This window comes from Melopsittacus undulatus, chromosome 30 (assembly GCF_012275295.1).
Source record: "Melopsittacus undulatus isolate bMelUnd1 chromosome 30, bMelUnd1.mat.Z, whole genome shotgun sequence".
In the NCBI taxonomy this organism is placed as follows: Eukaryota; Metazoa; Chordata; class Aves; order Psittaciformes; family Psittaculidae; genus Melopsittacus; species Melopsittacus undulatus.
Genome location: NC_047556.1, coordinates 309554 through 335685, shown reverse-complemented (window position 1 = coordinate 335685; position 26132 = coordinate 309554). Strand labels below are relative to the sequence as shown.

Sequence of the window (26132 nt, the reverse complement as noted above, 5' to 3'; positions counted from 1 at the left end):
CCTATAGATGTAGCAGGAATGGAGCCCTATGGATACACCAAAGAGCCCTATGGAGACTGCATAGAAACCCTATGGATATAGCACTGATCCCTATGGACACAGCAGGGATGGAGCCCTATGTATACAGCATGGATCCCTATGGATACTGCATAGAACCCTATGGATACTGCATAGAACCCTATGGACACAGCACAGACCCTATGTGTCCATCAGTCCCTATGGCGCAGGCAGGATGGATCCCTGCGGATGCGCCAGCCCGTGCCGCGCCGCCCCCCGCAGCAGCTCCCCGTCGTGCCGGCCCCGCTGCCACCAGCGCGGCAGCTCCGGGCCCGGCTGCGGGCACAGGGATAACCGCGCCGGCAGCAGGGGATGCACCAGCACCTGCTCCCGCACCAGCCGTAACAGGGATAACCGGCGCAGGCCGCGGGAGGCTCGGGATGGGGAGACTGGGAACACCGTAAGGGATGGGTCTGGAGGCTCTGTAGGGAGAGAATGGATCCATATGGATATAGCACTGATCCATATGGATATAGCATGGAACCCTATGGACATAATAGACATGGATCCCTATGGATATAGCACTGATCGCGATGGATATAGCATGGAACCCTATGGACGTAATAGACATGGATCCCTATGGATATAGCACTGATCGCGATGGATATAGCATGGATAGATTCCTATATATATAGCACAGATCCCTATGGATATAGCACTGATGGATCCCTAAAGATATAGCACAGGTCCCAATGGATACTGCATAGAAACCCTATAGAGACTGCATAGCATCCCTATGGATGGAGCTCTATGGATACAGCACAGACCCTATACACGTAGCAGGAATGGAGCCCTATGGATACTACATGAATCCCTATGGAGACTGCAAAGAATCCCTATTGATATAGCACAGAGCCCTATGGACACAGTAGGGATGGAGCCCTATGGATACACCAAAGAGCTCTATGGATACTGCATAGATCCCTATGGAGACTGCATAGATCGCTATAGACACAGTAGGGATGGAGCCCTATGGATACACCAAAGACCTCTATAGATACTGCAAAGAAACCCTATGGATACAGCATAGAACCCCTATGGACACAGCACAGACCCTATGTGTCCATCAGTCCCTATGGCGCAGGCAGGATGGATCCCTGCGGATGCGCCAGCCCGTGCCGCGCCGCCCCCCGCAGCAGCTCCCCGTCGTGCCGGCCCCGCTGCCACCAGCGCGGCAGCTCCGGGCCCGGCTGCGGGCACAGGGATAACCGCGCCGGCAGCAGGGGATGCACCAGCACCTGCTCCCGCACCAGCCGTAACAGGGATAACCGGCGCAGGCCGCGGGAGGCTCGGGATGGGGATACTGGGAATACAGTCAGGGATGGGTCTGGTGGCTCTGTGGATACAACATAGAACCATATGGTTATAGCACTGATCCCTATTGACATCACACTGATCCCTATGGATATAGCATGGAATACAGCATGGATAGAGCCCTAAGGATACACCAAAGAGCCTCATAGAGACTGCACAGATCCCTATGGATACAGCATGGATGGATCCCTATAGATACTCCAAAGAGCCCTATGGATACTCCAAAGAATCCCTATGGATACTACATGGATCCCTATGGAGACTGCATAGATCCCTATAGACACACCAGGAATGCAGCGCTATGGATACAGCACAGATCCCTATAGACATAGTAGGCATGGATCCCTATGGATACATCAAAGAGCTCTATAGAGACTGCAGGGATCCCTATGGACAGAGTAGGGATGGATCCCTATGGATACACCAAAGAGCCCTATGGAGACTGCATAGATCCCTATACACATAGTAGGGATGGATCCCTATGGATACACCAAAGAGCCCCATGGAGACTGCATAGAAACCCTATGGACATAGTAGGAATGGAGCCCTATGGATACACCAAAGAGCCCTATGGAGACTGCATAGATCCCTATACACATAGTAGGGATGGATCCCTATGGATACACCAAAGAGCCCTATGGATACTGCATAGAACCCCTATGGACACAGCACAGACCCTATGTGTCCATCAGTCCCTATGGCGCAGGCAGGATGGATCCCTGCGGATGCGCCAGCCCGTGCCGCGCCGCCCCCCGCAGCAGCTCCCCGTCGTGCCGGCCCCGCTGCCACCAGCGCGGCAGCTCCGGGCCCGGCTGCGGGCACAGGGATAACCGCGCCGGCAGCAGGGGATGCACCAGCACCTGCTCCCGCACCAGCCGTAACAGGGACAGGCGACGGAGACCGCGGGAGGCTCGGGAGGGAGACACCGGGAATACAGTCAGGGATGGGTCTGGAGGCTCTGTAGGGAGATAGAGGGATGGATCCATAGGGATACTGCATAGATCCCTATGGACATCGCACTGATCCCTATGGATAGAGCACAGATGGATCGCTATAGATATAGCATGGATGGAGCCCTATATATAGCATGGATGGAGCCCTATATATAGCATGGATGGAGCCCTATACATAGGATGGATGAAGCCCTATATATAGGATGGATGGAGCCCTATGGGTACAGCACAGACCCTATACACATAGCAGGAATGGAGCCCTATGAATGCTACATAGACACCTATGAAGACTGCATAGAATCCCTATGGACACAGTAGGGATGGAGCCCTATGGATACACCAAAGAACCCTATGGAGACTGCATGGAAACCCTATGGAGACTGCATAGATCCCTATAGACACAGTAGGGATGGAGCCCTATGGATACACCAAAGAGCCCTATGGATACAGCATAGAAACCCTATGGAGACTGCATAGAAACCCTATGGAGACTGCATAGAATCCCTATGGACATAGTAGGGATGGAGCCCTATGGATACACCAAAGAGCCCTATGGACACTGCATAGAAACCCTATGTGTACAGCACAGATCCCTATGGATAGAGCACAGATCCCTATGTGTACAGCACAGATCCCTATGGGCACAGAGGCTGCAGCTCCGGGCCCGGCTGCGGGCACAGGGATAACCGCGCCGGCAGCAGGGGATGCACCAGCACCTGCTCCCGCACCAGCCGTAACAGGGACAGGCGACGGAGACCGCGGGAGGCTCGGGATGGGGATACTGGGAATACAGTGAGGGATGGGTCTGGAGGCTCTGTAGGGAGACAATAGAACCCTATGGATATGGCACTGATCCCTATAGATGTAACACGGAACCCTATGGACATAATAGCAATGGATCCCTATGGATATAGCACTGATCGCGATGGATATAGCATGGATAGATTCCTATATATATAGCACAGATCTCTATGGATATAGCACAGATGGATCCCTATAGATATAACACAGATCCCAATGGATATAGCACGGATGGACCCCTATAGATACTACATGACATATAGCATGGATCGCTATGGATACTGCATAGAAACCCTATGGACACTGCATAGAAACGCTATGGATATAGCTAGCACAGAGCCCTATGCACATAGCACAGATGGAGCCCTATGGATACACCAAAGAGCCCTATGGAGACTGCATAGAAACCCTATGGAGACTGCATAGAATCCCTATGGACATAGCATGGATGGAGCCCTATTGATACACCAAAGAGCCCTATGGATACTGCATAGATCCCTATAGACATAGTTGGGATGGAGCCCTATGGATACACCAAAGAACCCTATGGATACCGCAACGAATCCCTACAGAGACTACACAGAATCCATATGGATACAGTATGGATCTCTATAGACATAGTAGGGATGAAACTCTATGGATACAGCACAGACTCCTATGTATATAGCATGGATGGAGCCCTATGGATACTACATTGATACCTATGAAGACTGCATAGAAACCCTATGGAGACTGCATAGAAACCATATGGATATAGCACAGATCCCTATAGACATAGTAGGGATGGAGGCCTATGGATACACCAAAGAGCCCTATGGAGACTGCATAGAAACCCTATAGATACAGCATAGATCCCTATGGACATAGTAGGGATGGAGCCCTATGGATACAACACAGATCCTTATGGATAGAGCATGGATCCCTATAGAGACTGCACAGATCCCTATGGACATACCATGAATAGAGCCCTATGGAGAAAGCACAGATTCATACAGAGGTAAGAACACCTCCCCCCCTCCCATATCCCCATATCCCTGTATCCCCACACTCCCATACCCCCTAACCCCATGTTCTCCCCATGTTCTCCCCATGTTATCCCCTATGTTATCCCCATGTTATCCCCATGTTATCCCCATGTTATCCCCATGTTATCCCCTATATTAACCCCATGTTCTCCCCATGTTATCCCTATCTAACTCCCATGTTATCCCTATGGATGCTGTATGGTATATACCATCTCCGGATGCGGGCGGCAGGCGGCAGACCTGCCGGCACATGGCCACAAAGCCATGGTAGAAGCGGGTGAGCTCCGTGTCCTGATCCCTATGTTATCCTATGTTATCCTATGTTATCCTATGTTATCCTATGTTATCCCCATGTTATCCCTATGTTATCCCCATGTTATCCCATATGTTATCCCTATGTTATCCCATATGTTATCCCTATGTTATCCCATATGTTATCCCTATGTTATCCCATATGTTATCCCTATGTTATCCCCTATGTTATCCCCATGTTATCCCCATGTTCTCCCCATGTTATCCCCATGTTCTCCCCATGTTATCCCCATGTTATCCCCTATGTTATCCCCATGTTATCCCCATGTTATCCCCTATATTAACCCCATGTTATCCCCATGTTCTCCCCTATGTTATCCCTATGTTATCCCCATGTTATCCCCATGTTATCCCCATGTTATCCCCATGTTATCCCCTATATTATCCCCATGTTATCCCTATGTTATCCCCATGTTATCCCCATGTTCTCCCCATGTTATCCCCATGTTATCCCCTATGTTATCCCTATGTTATCCCTATGTTATCCCTATGTTATCCCCATGTTATCCCCTATGTTATCCCCATGTTCTCCCCATGTTATCCCCTATGTTCTCCCTATGTTATCCCCATGTTCTCCCCATGTTATCCCCATGTTATCCCCATGTTATCCCCATGTTATCCCCTATGTTATCCCCATGTTATCCCCATGTTATCCCCTATGTTATCCCCATGTTATCCCCATGTTATCCCAATGTTATCCCCATGTTATCCCCTATGTTATCCCCATGTTATCCCCTATGTTATCCCCATGTTATCCCCATGTTATCCCCTATGTTATCCCCATGTTCTCCCCATGTTATCCCCATGTTATCCCCATGTTATCCCCATGTTATCCCATGTTCTCCCTATCTAACTCCCATGTTATCCCTATGGATGCTGTATGGTATATACCATCTCCGGGTGCGGGCGGCAGGCGGCAGACCTGCCGGCACATGGCCACAAAGCCATGGTAGAAGCGGGTGAGCTCCGTGTCCTGATCCCTATGTTATCCTATGTTATCCTATGTTATCCTATGTTATCCTATGTTATCCCCATGTTATCCCCATGTTATCCCCTATGTTATCCCCTATGTTCTCCCCATGTTATCCCCATGTTCTCCCCATGTTATCCCCATGTTCTCCCCATGTTATCCCCATGTTATCCCCTATATTATCCCCATGTTCTCCCCATGTTATCCCCATGTTCTCCCCATGTTCTCCCCATGTTATCCCCATGTTATCCCCATGTTATCCCCATGTTCTCCCTATCTAACTCCCATGTTATCCCTATGGATGCTGTATGGTATATACCATCTCCGGGTGCGGGCGGCAGGCGGCAGACCTGCCGGCACATGGCCACAAAGCCATGGTAGAAGCGGCTGAGCTCCGTGTCCTGATCCCTATGTTATCCTATGTTATCCTATGTTATCCTATGTTATCCCTATGTTATCCCCTATGTTATCCCCTATATTAACCCCATGTTCTCCCCATGTTCTCCCCATGTTATGCCCATGTTATCCCCATGTTATCCCCATGTTATCCCCATGTTATCCCTATGTTATCCCCATGTTATCCCTATGTTATCCCCTATGTTATCCCTATGTTATCCCCTATGTTCTCCCCATGTTCTCCCCATGTTATCCCCATGTTATCCCCATGTTATCCCCTATGTTATCCCCATGTTCTCCCCATGTTCTCCCCATGTTATCCCCATGTTCTCCCCATGTTATCCCCTATGTTATCCCCATGTTATCCCCATGTTATCCCTATGTTATCCCTATGTTATCCCTATGTTATCCCCATGTTATCCCCATGTTATCCCCATGTTATCCCTATGTTATCCCCATGTTATCCCCATGTTCTCCCCATGTTATCCCCATGTTACCCCCATGTTATCCCTATCTAACTCCCATGTTATCCCTATGGATGCTGTATGGTATATACCATCTCCGGGTGCGGGCGGCAGGCGGCAGACCTGCCGGCACATGGCCACAAAGCCATGGTAGAAGCGGGTGAGCTCCGTGTCCTGATCCCTATTTTATCCTATGTTATCCTATGTTATCCTATGTTATCCTATGTTATCCCTATGTTATCCCTATGTTATCCCCATGTTCTCCCCATGTTATCCCCTATATTATCCCCATGTTATCCCCATGTTCTCCCCATGTTATCCCCTATGTTATCCCCATGTTCTCCCCATGTTATCCCCATGTTCTCCCCATGTTATCCCCCATGTTATCCCCATGTTATCCCCATGTTATCCCTATGTTATCCCTATGTTATCCCTATGTTATCCCCTATGTTATCCCCATGTTCTCCCCTATGTTATCCCCATGTTCTCCCCATGTTATCCCCTATGTTATCCCCATATTATCCCCATGTTATCCCCATGTTATCCCCATGTTATCCCCATGTTATCCCCATGTTATCCCCATGTTATCCCCTATGTTATCCCCATGTTATCCCTATGTTATCCCCATGTTATCCCTATCTAACTCCCATGTTATCCCTATGGATGCTGTATGGTATATACCATCTCCGGGTGCGGGCGGCAGGCGGCAGACCTGCCGGCACATGGCCACAAAGCCATGGTAGAAGCGGGTGAGCTCCGTGTCCTGATCCCTATGTTATACTATGATATCCTATGTTATCCCTATGTTATCCCTATGTTATCCCCTATGTTATCCCCATGTTATCCCTATGTTCTCCCCTATGTTATCCCCATGTTATCCCCATGTTATCCCCATGTTATCCCCATGTTATCCCCTATGTTATCCCTATGTTATCCCTATGTTATCCCCTATGTTATCCCTATGTTATCCCCATGTTATCCCCTATATTAACCCCATGTTCTCCCCATGTTCTCCCCATGTTATCCCCATGTTATCCCCTATGTTATCCCTATGTTATCCCCATGTTATCCCCTATGTTATCCCCTATGTTCTCCCCATGTTATCCCCATGTTATCCCTATATAACTCCCATGTTATCCCCTATATTAACCCCATGTTCTCCCCATGTTATCCCCATGTTATCCCCATGTTCTCCCCATGTTATCCCCTATATTATCCCCATGTTCTCCCCATGTTATCCCCATGTTCTCCCCATGTTATCCCCATGTTATCCCCATGTTATCCCCATGTTATCCCCTATGTTATCCCCTATGTTATCCCTATGTTATCCCCATGTTATCCCCTATGTTATCCCTATGTTATCCCTATGTTATCCCTATGTTATCCCCATGTTATCCCCTATGTTATCCCCATGTTATCCCCATGTTATCCCCATGTTATCCCCATGTTCTCCCTATCTAACTCCCATGTTATCCCTATGGATGCTGTATGGTATATACCATCTCCGGGTGCGGGTGGCAGGCGGCAGACCTGCCGGCACATGGCCACAAAGCCATGGTAGAAGCGGGTGAGCTCCGTGTCCGAGCGCCGCTCCAGGCGGGACAGGAGCCGGAAGCGGCTCCAGCGGAAGCGGCCGGAGCCTGGATCCAGCTCCACGCCGAAGGTGGAGGCCACGCGGAAGAAGGCGGCTTGTTCACGGCGGCTCCATCTGCATACATGGGATATAGGGTGAGAGACCACAAAACCACTGCTTTTTAACCCAAAAATACACTGAAAACGGCACTTTTCACCCCAAAAATGAGCTTTTCACCCCAAAAAACACCAAAAACAACCCTTTTCACCCCAAAAAACACTAAAAATGGCACTTTTCACCCCAAAACCAGCACTTTTTACCCCAAAAACAGCCCTTGGAACCCTGCTCAAGGCGGCTCCATCTGTGCATGGGATACAGGGTGAGAGACACCAAAAACACTGCTTTTTAACCCAAAAACAGCCCTTGGAACCCCAGAAATAGTACTTGGAACCCCAAAAAACACCCAAAACCGCCCTTTTCACCCCAGAAACTGCACTTTTTACCCAAAAAACACCAAAAATGGCACTTTTCACCCCAAAAACTATGCTTTTCACCACCAAAACACCCCTTGCAACCCCCAGAACAGGGCTTTTCACCCCAAAAAACACCCATTGGAACCCCAGAAACAGAGCTTTTCACCCCAAAAAACACCAAAAACAGCACTTTTCACCCCAAAACCAGCCCTTTTTACCCCAAAAATGAGATATTTCACCCAGAAATTAATGAAAAATGCCATGTAACCCAAAATTCACCAAACTGATGTTTTTCCCCCAAACATTGACCAAAAATGCCATTTTTCCCCCCAAAACTAAAAAAACGGCAGTTTCCCACCCCAAAACTAACCAAAAACAGTTTTCCCCCCAAGTTCAGAAAAACCCCATTTTCCCCCCCAAAATCTGCCCAAAATCCGTTTTTTTGCCCAAAAATTCACCAAAACCATTGGTTTTCCCCGAAAATTGCCCAACCCCCCCGTTTTCCACCCCAAATTTCCCTAAACACCCATTTTTGGCCCCAAATTCCCAAAACCCCCATTTTCACCCCAAATTTGCCAAAAAATCCCCATTTTCACCCCAAATTTGCCCAAAATCCCCATTTTTCCCCCAAAACCTCAATTTCCACCCAATTTTCCCCAAAAAAAACCCATTTCCCCCCCAAATTCCCCCCAAAACCCATTTTTTCCTCCAAAATCACCCAAAAACCCCATTTCCCCCCCATTTTTGCCCAAAACTGCTGTTTTTCACCCCAAATTCCCCAAACCCCCATTTTTCCCCCAAAACCTCAATTTCCACCCAATTTTCCCCCAAAAAAAACCATTTCCCCCCCAAATCCCCCCAAAATCCCCATTTTTCCCCCCAAAAACCCCATTTTCCGCCCCATTTTTGCCCAAAATCCCTGTTTTTGGCCCCATTCCCACCTCCTGTCCTTGTCTCTCCTGGGCTCCCGCAGGCGCCGGCGCCGCTCCCGCTCCCGCTCCCAGGCCCCCAGCAGCTGCCGCAGCCGCAAGGACAGGGCAGAGGGGGGAGGCCACCAACAGGGGGGGGCTGGGGGGGACAGGGGGGTGGGTTATGGGGCAGCTATAGGGAGCTATGGGGCACACAGGGGGTGGGTTATGGGGCACATGTGGGGCAGGGTATGGGGCAGCTATGGGGTGGGGTATGGGGAGCTATGGGGTGAGTATAGGGCAGATGTGGGGCAGCTATGGGGCAGGGTATGGGGAGCTATGGGGCACGTTATGGGGTGGGCTATGGGGCAGGGTATGGGGATGGGTATGGGGAGCTATGGGGCAGCTGTGGGGCAGGGTATGGGCAGCTATGGGGTGAGGTATGGGGCAGCTATGGGGAGGGGTATGGGGCAGCTATAGGGTGTGCTATGGGGCACACTATAGGGAGCTATAGCAGCTGCCGCAGCCGCACGGACAGCACAGAGGGGGGAGGCCACCAACAGGGGGGGGCTATGGGGCACACAGGGGGTGGGTTATGGGGTGGGCTATGGGGCAGCTGTGGGGCAGGATATGGGGTGTGCTATGGGGCACACTATGGGGAGCTATGGGGTGAATATGGGGTGGCTGTGGGGCAGGGTATGGGGAACTATGGGGTGAGGTATGGGGAGTTATGGGGCACACTATGGGGAAGGGTATGGGGCAGCTATAGGGAGCTATGGGGCAGCTGTGGGGCAGGGTATGGGGAGCTATGGGGCAGGGTATGGGGAGCTATGAGGAGCTATGGGGAGGTGTATGGGGAGCTATGGGGCACAGTATGGGGTGGGGTATGGGGAGCTATGGGGCACGCTATGGGGAACTATGGGGTGAATATGGGGCAGGGTATGGGGAGCTATGGAGCACACCATGGGATGGGGTATGGGGAGCTATGGGGCAGGGTATGGGGTGAGTATGGGGAGCTATGGGGTGAGTATGGGGAGCTATGAGGTGGGGTATGAGCAGCTAAGGGGCAGGGTATGGGGCACTATGGGGCAGGCTATTGCAAGCTATGGGGTGAGTATGGGGATCTATAGGGCGCTATGGGGCAGGATTTGGGTCTCTATGGGGTCTCTATGGGTCCCACCCCCCACTTACCTTCATCCCCATCCACCGAGATCTCCTCGTCCAGCATCCCCAATGGGTCCTGCTATGGGCACAGGGGGGGTCACCCCATGGATCTATGGGGCAGAGCCCCACTTATGGGGCCCAGCTATGGGGCAGGCCCCACTTATGGGGCAGGGCCTCACCTCGTCCTCCTCGTCCTCCTGGCTTGGCCCCATAAGTGGCTGGTACTCGGGGTCATCCAAGTCTGCCCTATAGGGGGGGACACAATGGGATTGCCCCATAGCAACCCCCATCTGCCCCACATTGACCCCCCCCAGCCCCACATTGACCCCATTGTGACCCATAGTGACCCCCCTGCCCCACATTGACCCCATAGTGACCCCTCTGCCCCACATTGACCCCCAAGTCGGTGCCTCAGCCCTAGAGATGAACTCAGCCCAGCCTGGAGCTGGTCGGTATTAGCATGGCTTGGTCCTCATCGGCACCCATAGGGACCCATAGGGACCCATAGAGACCCATAGAGACACATAGAGACACATAGAGACACATAGAGACACATAGAGACCCATAGAGACCCATAGAGACCCATAGAGACACATAGAGACCCATAGAGACACATAGAGACCCATAGAGACCCATAGAGACACATAGAGACACATAGAGACACATAGAGACACATAGAGACCCATAGAGACACATAGAGACCCATAGAGACCCATAGAGACACATAGAGACACATAGAGACCCATAGGGACCCATAGAGACCCATAGAGACACATAGAGACACATAGAGACACATAGAGACCCATAGAGACCCATAGAGACCCCATAGAGACACATAGAGACACATAGAGACCCATAGAGACCCATAGAGACACATAGAGACACATAGAGACACATAGAGACCCATAGAGACACATAGAGACCCATAGAGACCCATAGAGACACATAGAGACACATAGAGACCCATAGGGACCCATAGAGACCCATAGAGACACATAGGGACACATAGAGACACATAGAGACACATAGAGACACATAGAGACCCATAGAGACACATAGAGACACATAGAGACCCATAGAGACACATAGAGACCCACAGAGACCCATAGAGACACATAGAGACACATAGAGACACATAGAGACCCATAGAGACACATAGAGACACATAGAGACCCATAGAGACCCCATAGAGACACATAGAGACACATAGAGACACATAGAGACCCATAGAGACCCATAGAGACACATAGAGACACATAGAGACCCATAGAGACACATAGAGACACATAGAGACACATAGAGACACATAGAGACCCATAGAGACACATAGAGACCCATAGAGACACATAGAGACACATAGAGACACATAGAGACCCATAGAGACACATAGAGACCCATAGAGACACATAGAGACCCATAGAGACACATAGAGACACATAGAGACCCATAGAGACACATAGAGACCCATAGAGACCCATACAGACACATAGAGACACATAGAGACCCCATAGAGACCCATAGAGACCCATAGAGACCCATAGAGACCCATAGAGACCCATAGAGACCCATAGAGACACATAGAGACCCATAGAGACCCATAGAGACACATAGAGACCCCATAGAGACCCATAGAGACACATAGAGAAACATAGAGACACATAGAGACCCATAGAGACCCATAGAGACACATAGAGACACATAGAGACCCATAGAGACCCATAGAGACCCATAGAGACACATAGAGACCCATAGAGACCCATAGAGACACATAGAGACACATAGAGACCCATAGAGACACATAGAGACCCATAGAGACCCATAGAGACACATAGAGACCCATAGAGACACATAGAGACCCATAGAGACACATAGAGACCCATAGAGACACATAGAGACACATAGAGACCCATAGAGACACATAGAGACCCATAGAGACACATAGAGACCCATAGAGACACATAGAGACACATAGAGACCCATAGAGACACATAGAGACCCATAGAGACCCATAGAGACACATAGAGACACATAGAGACCCCATAGAGACCCATAGAGACCCATAGAGACCCATAGAGACCCATAGAGACCCATAGAGACCCATAGAGACACATAGAGACCCATAGAGACCCATAGAGACACATAGAGACCCCATAGAGACCCATAGAGACACATAGAGAAACATAGAGACACATAGAGACCCATAGAGACCCATAGAGACACATAGAGACACATAGAGACCCATAGAGACCCATAGAGACCCATAGAGACACATAGAGACCCATAGAGACCCATAGAGACACATAGAGACACATAGAGACCCATAGAGACACATAGAGACCCATAGAGACCCATAGAGACACATAGAGACCCATAGAGACACATAGAGACCCCATAGAGACCCATAGAGACACATAGAGACACATAGAGACCCATAGAGACACATAGAGACCCATAGAGACCCATAGAGACACATAGAGACCCATAGAGACACATAGAGACCCCATAGAGACCCATAGAGACACATAGAGCCCCATTACCCACTCCATAGACCCACAGTGCCCCTAATAGAGTCCCATAACCCGCCCAATAGACCCCCATATTCCCCCACTGACCCCCATAACCCACCCCATAGATACCTATAGAGACCCATAGACCCCCATAGAGACCCCATATCTCCCCATAAGCCCCCATTGACCCCCATATTCCCCCATAGACCCCCATATCACCCCAATTAGACCCCAATAACCCACCCCATAGAGACCCATAGAGACCCCATAGAAACCCATACCCCACCCCATAGAGCCCCACAACCCACCCCATAGAGTCCCATTACCCCATAGACCCCCATATCCCCCCATAGACCCCTATATCCCCCCCATAGACCCCCATGACCCACCCCATAGAGCCCCATAGACCCCCATAGATCCCCATAGATCACATAGACCCCCATAGACCCCCATAGATCCCCATAGAGCCCCATAACCCACCCCATAGAGCCCCATAGAGCCCTCATAGAGACCCATAGTGCCCCATAGAGACCCCATAGAGCCCCATAGAGCCCCATAGAGCCCCATAGAGACCCCCATAGAGACCCCATAGACCCCCATAGAGCCCCATAGACCCCCATAGACACCCCATAGACACCCATAGACCCCATAGACCCCCATAGATCCCATAGACACCCCATAGACCCCATAGACCCCATAGACCCCCATAGATCCCATAGAGCCCCATAGAGCCCAGCCCCTCTCACCTCTCCTCCTGCAGTGCCCTGTGCTCGGGGCCCCCAGCTCGGCTCAGGAAGCAGAGAGCAGGGTCAGAGCGCATGGCCTGGAACCGGCCCCAGCCTGGGGAGACCCATAGAGACATGTGGGGCTGACCCATAGACACATGTGGGGCTGCCCCATAGACACGTGTGGGGCTGACCCATAGAGACACTGACCCATAGACACATGTGGGGCTGACCCATAGACACATGTGGGGCTGACCCATAGAGACACTGACCCATAGACACATGTGGGGCTGACCCATAGACACATGTGGGGCTGACCCATAGACACGTGTGGGGCTGACCCATAGAGACACTGACCCATAGACACATGTGGGGCTGACCCATAGACACATGTGGGGCTGACCCATAGAGACACTGACCCATAGACACATGTGGGGCTGACCCATAGACACGTGTGGGGCTGACCCATAGAGACACTGACCCATAGAGACATGTGGGGCTGACCCATAGATACGTGTGGGGCTGACCCATAGACACAGTGTGGGGCTGACCCATAGAGACACTGACCCATAGACACATGTGGGGCTGACCCATAGACACATGTGGGGCTGACCCATAGAGACACTGACCCATAGAGACATGTGGGGCTGACCCATAGAGACACATGTGGGGCTTCCCCATAGAGACACTGACCCATAGAGAGATCCTGACCCATAGAGAAATCCTGACCCATTGAGAGACTCTGCCCCATAGAATCTATGGGGTGCCAGGACCCACTTTGTGACCCCAGCCCCATAGGATCTATGGGGCACCAGCACCCATAGAACACCCCTCACCCCATAGAATCTATGGGGCACCAGCACCCATAACATGACCCCAGCCCCATAGAATCTATGGGGCACCAGCACCCATAACATGACCCCAGCCCCATAGGATCTATGGGGCACCAGCACCCATAGAGCACCCTTCACCCCATAGAATCTATGGGGCACCAGCACCCATAGAACAGCACCAGCCCCATAGAATCTATGGGGCGCCAGGCCCCACAGCATGACCCCAGCCCCATAGAATCTATGGGTCCCCAGCCCCACAGCTGCCCATCCATAGGGCTCTATGGGGCTCTATGGGGCCGCCCCCTTACCGTGCTTGAAGACCCCCAGCAGCAGGGACTTGTCGGCCTCAGGGTCCCACCATGGGGCAGGTGCATCCGGATGCTCCAGCGCCGGGACCCATAGATCAATGGAGCTGTGGGGGGAGGAGTCAGGGGAACCCCCAGACCCATAGAGACACATAGAGACACATAGAGACACATAGAGACACACAGAGACACATAGAGACCCATAGAGACCCATAGAGACACATAGAGACACATAGAGACCCATAGGGACCCATAGAGACCCCATTGAAACCCATAGAGACCCAGAGACCCACAGAGACCCCATAGAGACCCACAGAGACCCATAGAGACACATAGAGCCTCATAGAGACCCATAACCCACCCCATAGAGACCCCATAACCCACCCCATAGACCCCCATAGAATCCCACAGCACCCCACAACCTGCCCCATAGCACCCCATAACCCCCCCATAGCTCACCCCATAACCCCCCAGACCCCCATAACCCACCCCATAGACCCCATAACACCCCATAGCTGCCCCACAACCTGCCCCATAGCACCCCATATCCCACTCTATAGACCCCCATATCCCCCCATAGACCCCATAATCCCCCCCATAAACCCCCATAACCCCCACGTAGACCCCCATAACCCACCCCATAGATCCCCATAGTGCCCCATAGCTGCCCCATAGCACCCCATATCCCACCCTATTAGAGCCCCATAACCCCCCCATAGACCCCCATAGCGCCCCATAGCTGCCCCATAGCTGCCCCATAGCCGCCCCATAGCTTCCCCATAGCCGCCCCATAGCTGCCCCATAGCTGCCCCATAGAGACCCATAGCCGCCCCATAGCTTCCCCATAGCCGCCCCATAGCTGCCCCATAGCTGCCCCATAGAGACCCATAGCCGCCCCATAGCTGCCCCATAGCCACCCCATAGTGCCCCATAGCTGCCCCATAGCACCCCATAGCTGCCCCATAGCCGCCCCATAGCTGCCCCATAGCACCTCACCTGGCCTTGGCCCCTGCCAGGACCCTCTGCGCATGCTCCCCCACAACCTCGTGCCGCAGGTAATGGAGCATCCGCACCCGCAGCAGCAGCCTATGGGGCAGGGGGGGGGTTACTTATGGGGCACCCCATAGAATCTATGGGGCAAGAGGGGGAGGAATTTATGGGGCAGGAGGAACTTACGGGAACTTCTATGGGAACTTATGGAAACTTATGGGGCAGGAGGGGGGGTCACTTATGGGGCGCCCCACAGAATCCATGGGTCAGGAAGGGGGGAGCACTTATGGGGCTCCCCATAGAATCTATGGGTCAGGAAGGGGTGGGCACTTATGGGGCAGGAAGGGGGGGAGCACTTATGGGGCACCCCATAGAATCTATGGGTCAGGAAAGGTGGGCCACTTATGGGGCACCCCATAGAATCTATAGGGCAGTAAGGGGGTGTCACTTATGGGTCTCCCCACAGAATCCATGGGTCAGGAAGAGGGGTCACTTATGGGGCAAGAGAAACTTAAGGGAACTTATGGGAACTTATGGGTCAGGAAGGGGGGTCACTTATGGGGCACCCCATAGAATCCATGGGTCAGGAACTGGGGTCACTTATGGGTCTCCCCACAGAATCTATGGGGGTTCACTTATGGGTTGCCCCACAGAATCTATAGGGCAGTAAGGGGGTGTCACTTATGGGTCACCCCATAGATTCTATAGGTCAGTAAGGGGGTGTCACTTATGGGGCACCCCACAGAATCTATAGGGCAGGAAGGGTGTGTCACTTATGGGTCTCCCTATATAATCTATAGGGCAGGAAGGAGGTGTCACTTATGGGTCAGGAAGGGGGCTCACTTATGGGGCACCCCCTAGAATCCATGGGTCAGTAAGGGGGTGTCACTTATGGGTCAGGAAGGGGGTGTCACTTATGGGGCACCCCATGGAATCCATGGGTCAGGAAGGGGTGTCACTTATGGGTCAGGAAGGAGGGTCACTTATGGGGCACCCTATAGAATCTATGGGTCAGGAGAGGTGGGTCACTTATGGGTCGCCCCACACAATCTATAGGTCAGTAGGGGTGTCCGTGACCCACTTGTGTCCGTGCAGCTGCAGGTGCTGCCTGTGCCCCTCGTCCTGCAGCAGCTGCTCCGGCCGCTGGCGCCGCAGCCATTCCAGAGGTTGGGAATCACTGCAGCCAATGGGAACCTTCCCCTTGCGGGACTTGCGCCCGCGGGAGCCGGAGGCACCTGGGATCAATGGGGATCAATGGGATCAATGGGATCAATGGGAGTCAATGGGGATCAATGGGAGTCAATGGGGATCAATGGGCATCAATGGGATCAATGGGAGTCAATGAGTATCAATGGGATCAATGGGAGTCAATGGGTATCAATGGGAGTCAATGGGTATCAATGGGATCAATGGGAGTCAATGGGTATCAATGGGAGTCAATGGGTATCAATGGGAGTCAATGGGTATCAATGGGATCAATGGGAGTCAATGGGTATCAATGGGAGTCAATGGGTATCAATGGGAGTCAATGGGATCAATGGAGTCAATGGGAGCAATGGGAGTCAATGGGAGTCAATGAGTATCAATGGGAGTCAATGGGGATCAATGGGAGTCAATGGGGATCAATGGGAGTCAATGAGTATCAATGGGAGTCAATGAGTATCAATGGGAGTCAATGGGGTCAATGGGAATCACTGCAGCCAATGGGAACCTTCCCCTTGCGGGACTTGCGCCCGCGGGAGCCGGAGGCACCTGGGGGTCAATGGGATCAATGGGAGTCAATGGGATCAATGGGATCAATGGGAGTCAATGGGGATCAATGGGAGTCAATGGGATCAATGGGAGTCAATGGGAGTCAATGGGATCAATGGGAGTCATTGGGGATCAATGGGAGTCAATGGGATCAATGGGAGTCATTGGGGATCAATGGGATCAATGGGCTCAATGGGCGTCAATGGGATCAATGGGAGTCAATGGGGATCAATGGGGGCAATGGGTATCAATGGGAGTCAATAGGGATCAATGGGGATCAATGGGAGTCAATGGGGATCAATGGGAATCACTGCAGCCAATGGGAACCTTCCCCTTGCGGGACTTGCGCCCGCGGGAGCCGGAGGCACCTGGAGCCAATAGGGATCAATGGGATCAATGGGATCAATGGGAGTCAATGAGTATCAATGGGAGTCAATAGGGATCAATGGGGATCAATGGGAGTCAATGGGGATCAATGGGAATCACTGCAGCCAATGGGAACCTTCCCCTTGCGGGACTTGCACCCGCGGGAGCCAGAGGGACCTGGGATCAATGGGGATCAATGGGGTCAATGGGGTCAATGGGATCAATGGGAGTCAATGAGTATCAATGGGAGTCAATGGGGATCAATGGGAGTCAATGGGGATCAATGGGATCAATGGGGATCAATGGGAATCACTGCAGCCAATGGGAACCTTCCCCTTGCGGGACTTGCGCCCGCGGGAGCCGGAGGGACCTGGGAGCCAATAGGGATCAATGGGATCAATGGGATCAATGGGAGTCAATGGGGATCAATGGGAGTCAATGGAGTCAATGGGGATCAATGGGAGTCAATGGGGTCAATGGGAATCACTGCAGCCAATGGGAACCTTCCCCTTGCGGGACTTGCGCCCGCGGGAGCCGGAGGGACCTGGGAGCCAATGGGATCAATGGGGTCAATGGGATCAATGGGAGTCAATGGGAGTCAATGGGGTCAATGGGCATCAATGGGAGTCAATAGGGATCAATGGGAGTCAATGGGATCAATGGGGATCAATGGGAGTCAATGGGGATCAATGGGAGTCAATGGGATCAATGGGAATCACTGCAGCCAATGGGAACCTTCCCCTTGCGGGACTTGCGCCCGCGGGAGCCGGAGGGACCTGGGATCAATGGGGATCAATGGGGTCAATGGGATCAATGGGAGTCAATGGGAGTCAATGGGAGTCAATGGGATCAATGGGAGTCAATGGGGATCAATGGGCATCAATAGGGATCAATGGGCATCAATGGGGATCAATGGGATCAATGGGAGTCAATGGGGATCAATGGGATCAATGGGATCAATGGGGTCAATGGGAGTCAATGGGAGTCAATGGGAGCCAATAGGGATCAATGGGGTCAATGGGGTCAATGGGATCAATGGGGATCAATGGGGATCAATGGGCATCAATGGGATCAATGGGAGTCAATGGGGATCAATGGGGGCAATGGGTATCAATGGGAGTCAATAGGGATCAATGGGGATCAATGGGAATCACTGCAGCCAATGGGAACCTTCCCCTTGCGGGACTTGCGCCCGCGGGAGCCGGAGGGACCTGGGGGTCAATGTTATCCCATAGGATTCAATGTTATCCCAATGTTATCCCATAGGATTCAATGTTATCCCATAGAATCCAATGTTATCCCATAGCATCCAACGTTATCCAATGTTATCCCAGTGTTATCCCATAGGACCCAACATTTTCCCATAGGATCCAATGTTATCCCATAGGACCCAATGTTATCCCATAGGATCCAATGTTATCCCATAACACCCAATGTTATCCCATAGGATCTAACATTATCCCATAGGACACAGTGTTATCCAATGTTATCCCAATGTTATCCCATAGGATCCTATGTTATCCCAATGTTATCCCATAGGACCCAATGTTATCCCATAGGACCCAATGTTACCCCATAGGACCCAACATTATCCCATAGGATCCAACATTATTCTGTTATCCCATAGGATCTAACGTTATCCCATAGGACCCAATGTTATCCATAGGACCCAATGTTATCCCATAGGACCCCATGTTATCCCAATGTTATCCATAGGACCCAATGTTATCCCATAGGATCCAACATTATCCCAACTTTATCCCATAGGATCCAATGTTATCCAATGTTATCCCATAGGACCCAATGTTATCCCAATGTTATCCCAATGTTCCCCATAGGACCCAATGTTATCCCATAGGATCCAATGTTCCCCATAGGACCCAATGTTCCCCACGGGGTCCTCACCGCTGTTGCCGGGTCCGTCCCTGCTGCGCCCGTTCTCCGCCGGCGCCAGGAGCCCCCAGACGAAGGCCCCGAGGCTGCCCTGGCCGTGCCCGAGCGCCAGGCACGTGGCCAAGATGGCGGCCGCCCCGGCCCGGGCCTCGCGCTCCAGCAGGCGCCGCTTCAGGCGCCCCGAGGACAGCAGCTCCTGCCAGCGGCCCCACCTGCAATAGGGGTCCTCGAGGTCAGCCATTGATCCCCATTGAGCCCCATTGATCCCCATTCACTCCCATTGATCCCCATTCATTCCCATTGATACCCATTGATCCCCATTCATTCCCATTCATTCCCACTCTAACAGGCACTGCTTCAGGCGCCCCGAGGACAGCAGCTCCTGCCAGCGACCCCACCTGCAACAGGGGTCCTCGAGGTCAGCCATTGAGCCCCATTGATCCCCATTCATTCCCATTCATTCCCATTCATTCCCACTCTAACAGGCATTGCTTCAGGCACCCCGGGGACAGCAGCTCCTGCCAGCGGCCCCACCTGCAACAGGGGTCCTCGAGGTCAGGCTATGGGGGCCATTGACACCCATTGATCCCCATTCATTCCCATTCATCCCCATTCATTCCCATTCATTCCCACTCTAACAGGCACTGCTTCAGGCGCCCCAGGGACAGCAGCTCCTGCCAGCGGCCCCACCTGCAACAGGGGTCCTCGAGGTCAGACTATGGGGGCCATTGAGAACCATTCATACCCATTGATCCCCATTCATTCCCATTCATTCCCACTCTAACAGGCACTGCTTCAGGCGCCCCAGGGACAGCAGCTCCTGCCAGCGGCCCCACCTGCAACAGGGGTCCTCGAGGTCAGACTATGGGGGCCATTGAGAACCATTCATCCCCATTCACTCCCATTCATAACCATTGAGAGCCATTGACCACCATTCATCTGCATTGACTCCCATTCATTCCCATTCATCACCATTAAGAACCATTCATAACCATTGATTCCCATTCATAACCCCTGATTCCCATTCATAGCCATTGAGAGCCATTCATGACCATTAAGAACCATTGAGAACCATTCATTCCCATTCACACCCATTCATCCCCATCCCTATTCTCATCCCCATTCCCATTCAACCCCTATTCAACCCCATCCCCACTCCCATTCATTCCCATCCCAATTCATACCCATCCGCATTCCCATTCCCATCCTCAACCCCATTGACCCCCATTGATCCCCATTGATCCCTATTGACCCCCATTGATCCACACTGATCCCCATTGACTCCCATTGATCCCCATTGATTCCTATTGACCACCATTGGCTCCAATTGACCCAATTGACTCCCATTGATCCCCATCAACCCCCATTGCCCTCCATTGACTCCCATTGCCCCCCATTGATCACCATTGATCCCCATTGATCCCACTGACTCCCATTGATCCCCATTGACTCCCATTGATCCCCATTGCCCCCCATTGATCCCGATTGACCCCCATTGCCCCCATCAACCCCCATTGATTCCCATTGATCCCTGTTGACCCCCATTGATCCCCACTGACTCCTATTGATCCCGATCAACCCCCATTGACGATTGATTCCCATTGACTCCATTGACCCCCATTGACTCCAATTGATCCCCATTGCCCCCCATTGATCCCCATTGACTCCCATTGATCCTGATCAAGCCCCATTGACGATTGATTCCCATTGACTCCATTGACCCCCACTGACTCCCACTGCCCCCCATTGATCCCCATTGATCCCCATTGCCCCCCATCAAGCCCCATTGCCCCCCATTGATCCCCATTGACTCCAATTGATCCCCACTGATTCCCATTGATCCCCATTGATCCCCATTGCCCCCCATTGACTCCCATTGATCCCATTTACCCCCATTGCCCTCCATTGACTCCCATTGCCCCCCATTGATCCCCATTGATCCCCATTGATCCCCATTGATCCCCACTGCCCCCCATAGCCCCCCCCTTACCCATAGGTCATGAGGTGCCGGTGCAGCCGCAGTGAGTCCTCCCGCCCACAGGGGCGCTGCGGGGCAGGGGGCGTGGCCTGAGGTGGGTGTGGCCTGCGGGGGGGGCGGGGCCTCTCCTCCTCCTCGCTCTCCAGCTCCGACAGCTCCGCGAGGTCCTCGTCCCGGAGGGCCTTAAAGGGCCTGGTCTGACGGCGCAGGCGAGGGGTGTCCAGCACCAGGGGGTCCTAGGGGGGGCAATGGGGGGCAATGGGGATGGGGGTCAGGCATTGACAGGGGCAGCCCCAATGTTATCCTATGGGGGTCAGGCACGGAGAGGGGCAGCCCCAGTGTTAACCTATGGGGGTCAGGCACGGAGAGGGGCAGCCCCAATGTTATCCTATGGGGGTAATGGGGGGCAATGGGGATGGGGGTCAGGCATGGAGAGGGGCAGCCCCAATGTTATCCTATGGGGGTAATGGGGGGCAATGGGGATGGGGTCAGGCATGGAGAGGGGCAGCCCCAATGTTATCCTATGGGGGTCAGGCACGGAGAGGGGCAGCCCCAATGTTATCCTATGGGGGTAATGGGGGTAATGGGGATGGGGGTCAGGCACTGAGAGGGGCAGCCCCAATAATATCCTATGGGGGTAATGGGGGTCAATGGGGATTGGGGTCAGGCATGGAGAGGGGCAGCCCCAATGTTATCCTATGGGGGTAATGGGGGTCAATGGGGATGGGGGTCAGGCATGGAGAGGGGCAGCCCCAATGTTATCCTATGGGGGTCAGGCATGGAGAGGGGCAGCCCCAATGTTATCCTATGGGGGTCAGGCACAGAGGGCCTTAAAGGGCCTGGTCTGACGGCGCAGGCGGGGGGTGTCCAGCACCAGGGGGTCCTAGGGGGGCAATGGGGATGGGGGTCAGGCAGGGAGAGGGGCAGCCCCAATGTTATCCTATGGGGGTCAGGCATGGAGAGGGGCAGCCCCAATGTTATCCTATGGGGGTAATGGGGGGCAATGGGGATGGGGGTCAGGCACGGAGAGGGGCAGCCCCAATGTTATCCTATGGGGGTCAGGCACGGAGAGGGGCAGCCCCAATGTTATCCTATGGGGGTAATGGGGATGGGGTCAGGCACAGAGAGGGGCAGCCCCAATGTTATCCTATGGGGGTAATGTGGGTAATGGGGATGGGGGTCAGGCATGGAGAGGGGCAGCCCCAGGGGGGGGCCTCAGTGCTGAAGGGATCCCCATTCATAGCCATTCATCCCCATCCATCCCATTCATTCCCATCCATCCCATCCATCCCCATTGATCCCATTGATCCCCATTCATCCCATTCACCCCCATTCATCCCCATCCATCCCCATTCATCCCCATCCATCCCCATTCATCCCCATCCATCCCCATCCATCCCCATTCATCCCCATCCATCCCCATTCATCCCCATTCATCCCCATCCATCCCCATTCATCCCCATTCATCCCCATCCATCCCCATCCATCCCCATCCATCCCCATCCATCCCCATTCATCCCCATTCATCCCCATCCATCCCCATTCATCCCCATTCACCCCCATTCATCCCCATTCATCCCCATCCATCCCCATCCATCCCCATTCATCCCCATCCATCCCCATTCATCCCCATTCATCCCCATCCATCCCCATTCATCCCCATTCATCCCCATTCATCCCCATCCATCCCCATCCATCCCCATCCATCCCCATCCATCCCCATTCATCCCCATTCATCCCCATCCATCCCCATTCATCCCATTCACCCCCATCCATCCCCATTCACCCCCATTCACCCCCATCCATCCCCATCCATCCCCATTCACCCCCATCCATCCCCATCCATCCCCATTCATTCCCATTCATCCCCATTCATCCCCATTCATCCCCATTCATCCCATTCATCCCCATTCATTCCCATTCATCCCCATTCACTCCCATTCATCCCATTCACTCCCATCCATTCCCATCCATCCCCATTCACCCCCATTGACACCATTGACGCCATTGATCCCATTGACCCCATTGATCCCATTGACCCCATTGACCCCATTGACCCCATTGACCCCATTGACCCCATTCCCGACCTTGGAATTGAGCAGCTCCGGATCCAGATCCGCTTTCTTGGCCCATTTCTGCCAGAAGTTGGGATCATCCAGAGCAATGTCCGTGCGGTTCTCGGAGGCCACGAAGCTGGCCTGGGAATGGGAACATCCATAGGGAATCCCATAGGGAACCCCATAGGGAATCACATAGGGAATCACATAGGGAACCCCATAGGGAATCACATAGGGAATCACATAGGGAATCACATAGGGAACCCCATAGGGAATCACATAGGGAATCACATAGGGAACCCCATAGGGAATCACATAGGGAATCACATAGGGAATCGCATAGGGAACCCCATAGGGAATGGGATAGGGAATGGGAATATCCATAGGGAATCACATAGGGAATCACATAGGGAATGGGACAGGGAATGGGATAGGGAATGGGATAGGGAATAGCAATGGGAATGGGATAGGGAATGGGATAGGGAATGGGATAGGGAATGGGATAGGGGATGGGATAGGGAATGGGATAGGGAATGGCATTGGGAATGGGATAGGGAATGGGATAGGGAATGGCATAGGGAATGGGATAGGGAATGGGATAGGGAATCACATAGGGAATGGGATAGGGAATGGGATAGGGAATGGCATAGGGAATGGGATAGGGGATGGCATAGGGAATGGGATAGGGAATGGGATAGGGGATGGCATAGGGAATGGGATAGGGAATGGGATAGGGAATGGGATAGGGAATGGGATAGGGAATGGCATAGGGAATGACATAGGGAATGGGATAGGGAATGGGATAGGGAATGGGATAGGGAATGGGATAGGGAATGGCATTAACCCCACACCTTGGCGAAGGTGGACCCCTGCCCCTGGCTCTCTATGGTGATGGTCGTCGCACTAACCCATCCCTATGTGTCCATCCCTATGGCTCCAGCCCCACACTTATGGGTCCCAGCCCCACACTTATGGGTCCCAGCCCCACACTTATGGGTCCCAGCCCCACACCTTGGCGAAGGTTGACCCCTGCCCCTGGCTCTCTATGGTGATGGTCGTCGCCCTAACCCATCCCTATGTGTCCTGCTCCATCCCTATGGGTCCATCCCTATGACTCCAGCCCCACACTTATGGGTCCAGCCCCACACTTATGGGTCCCAGCCCCACACTTATGGGTCCCAGCCCCACACCTTGGCGAAGGTCGAGCCCTGCCCCTGGCTCTCTATGGTGATGGTCGTCGCCCTCCGCAGCAGGATCTGGTCGATGTCTTCCTCACAGAACTTGGAGCCTTCATCATCCTCCTCCATGATGGCAGCGTAAGCTCCGCGCCGGAGCAGGTCCTCGATCTCCTTCTTGGACAGCTGCTGCATGGGCTGCAATGGGATCAATGGGGATCAATGGGGGCAATGGGGCAATGGGGGCAATGGGGCAATGGGGGCAATGGGGTAATGGGGATCAATGGGGGTAATGGAGGCAATGGGGGGCAATGGGGTAAATGGGGATCAATGGGGGCAATGGGGCAATGGGGGCAATGGGGTAATGGGGGCAATGGGGTAATGGGGATCAATGCGGGTAATGCGGGCAATGGGGATCAATGGAGATGAATGGGAGTCAATGGGATCAATGGGAGTCAATGGGGATGAATGGGGATCAATGGGAGTGAATGGGAGTCAATGGGGATCAATGGGGTCAATGGGGACAATGGGAGTCAATGGGATCAATGGGTATCAATGGGGATCAATGGGGATGAATGGGGATCAATGGGAGTGAATGGGAGTCAATGGGGATCAATGGGGTAATGGGGATGAATGGGAGTCAATGGGGGCAATGGGGCGCAATGGGGGCAATGGGGTAATGGGGATCAATGGGGGCAATGGGGGCAAGGGGGAAATGGGGGTCAATGGGGGTCAATAGGGACAATGGGGGCAATGGGGGCAATGGGGTAATGGGGCAATGGGGGCAATGGGGATGAATTGGAGTCAATGAAGTCAATGGGATCAATTGCAGTCAATGAGGATCAATGGGGATGAATGGAGATGAATGGGAGTCAATGGGAGTCAATGGGGATCAATGGGAGTCAATGGGGTAATGGGGATGAATGGCAGTCAATGGGGGTAATGGGGGCAATGGGATCAATGGGGGCAATGGGGGCAATGGGGATGAATGGGAGTCAATGGGGTCAATGGGATCAATGGGATCAATGGGGATCAATGTGCCCCATAGCGCCCCACATTATGCACCATAGTGCCCCACATTGTGCCCCATAGAGTCCTACATTGTGCCCCATAGAGTCCTACATTGCGCCCCATAGTGCCC

General features: G+C 52.8%; 2 protein-coding genes across 6 annotated transcripts in view; both read right to left on the bottom strand.

The window, feature by feature from the left end:
* Positions 1 to 26132, bottom strand: part of CHD8 (chromodomain helicase DNA binding protein 8) — a gene marked incomplete at its 3' end in the record, with an annotated part of 90963 nt that overhangs the window by 4859 nt on the left and 59972 nt on the right. Inside the window, exons 23-34 of the mRNA XM_034072505.1 lie at positions 25007 to 25189; positions 23847 to 23957; positions 21772 to 21995; positions 19794 to 19993; positions 16852 to 17005; positions 15777 to 15866; positions 14784 to 14887; positions 13664 to 13757; positions 10590 to 10656; positions 10438 to 10489; positions 9280 to 9406; positions 7792 to 8000 (exon numbers count right to left, since the gene is read on the bottom strand). Of these exons, the coding sequence (XP_033928396.1) occupies positions 7792 to 8000; positions 9280 to 9406; positions 10438 to 10489; positions 10590 to 10656; positions 13664 to 13757; positions 14784 to 14887; positions 15777 to 15866; positions 16852 to 17005; positions 19794 to 19993; positions 21772 to 21995; positions 23847 to 23957; positions 25007 to 25189 (1615 nt within the window). The remainder of the gene's footprint in view (positions 1 to 7791; positions 8001 to 9279; positions 9407 to 10437; positions 10490 to 10589; positions 10657 to 13663; positions 13758 to 14783; positions 14888 to 15776; positions 15867 to 16851; positions 17006 to 19793; positions 19994 to 21771; positions 21996 to 23846; positions 23958 to 25006; positions 25190 to 26132) is intronic.
* LOC117437878 (chromodomain-helicase-DNA-binding protein 8-like) lies at positions 169 to 5481 on the bottom strand. Of its 5 annotated transcripts, none has more exons than XM_034072525.1 (2): positions 5354 to 5481; positions 169 to 479 (listed from the first exon to the last, which is right to left on the bottom strand). In XM_034072525.1, exons 1-2 carry the CDS (start codon positions 5394 to 5396, stop codon positions 217 to 219), a joined length of 306 nt encoding a protein of 101 aa, XP_033928416.1. In that variant the 5' UTR covers positions 5397 to 5481; the 3' UTR covers positions 169 to 216. The 5 variants fall into 5 exon arrangements, 4 of the variants coding, with proteins under 4 accessions (XP_033928416.1, XP_033928417.1, XP_033928419.1 ...); XM_034072526.1 differs by lacking the exon at positions 5354 to 5481 and adding an exon at positions 4360 to 4487; XM_034072528.1 differs by lacking the exons at positions 169 to 479; positions 5354 to 5481 and adding exons at positions 1101 to 1393; positions 4360 to 4487.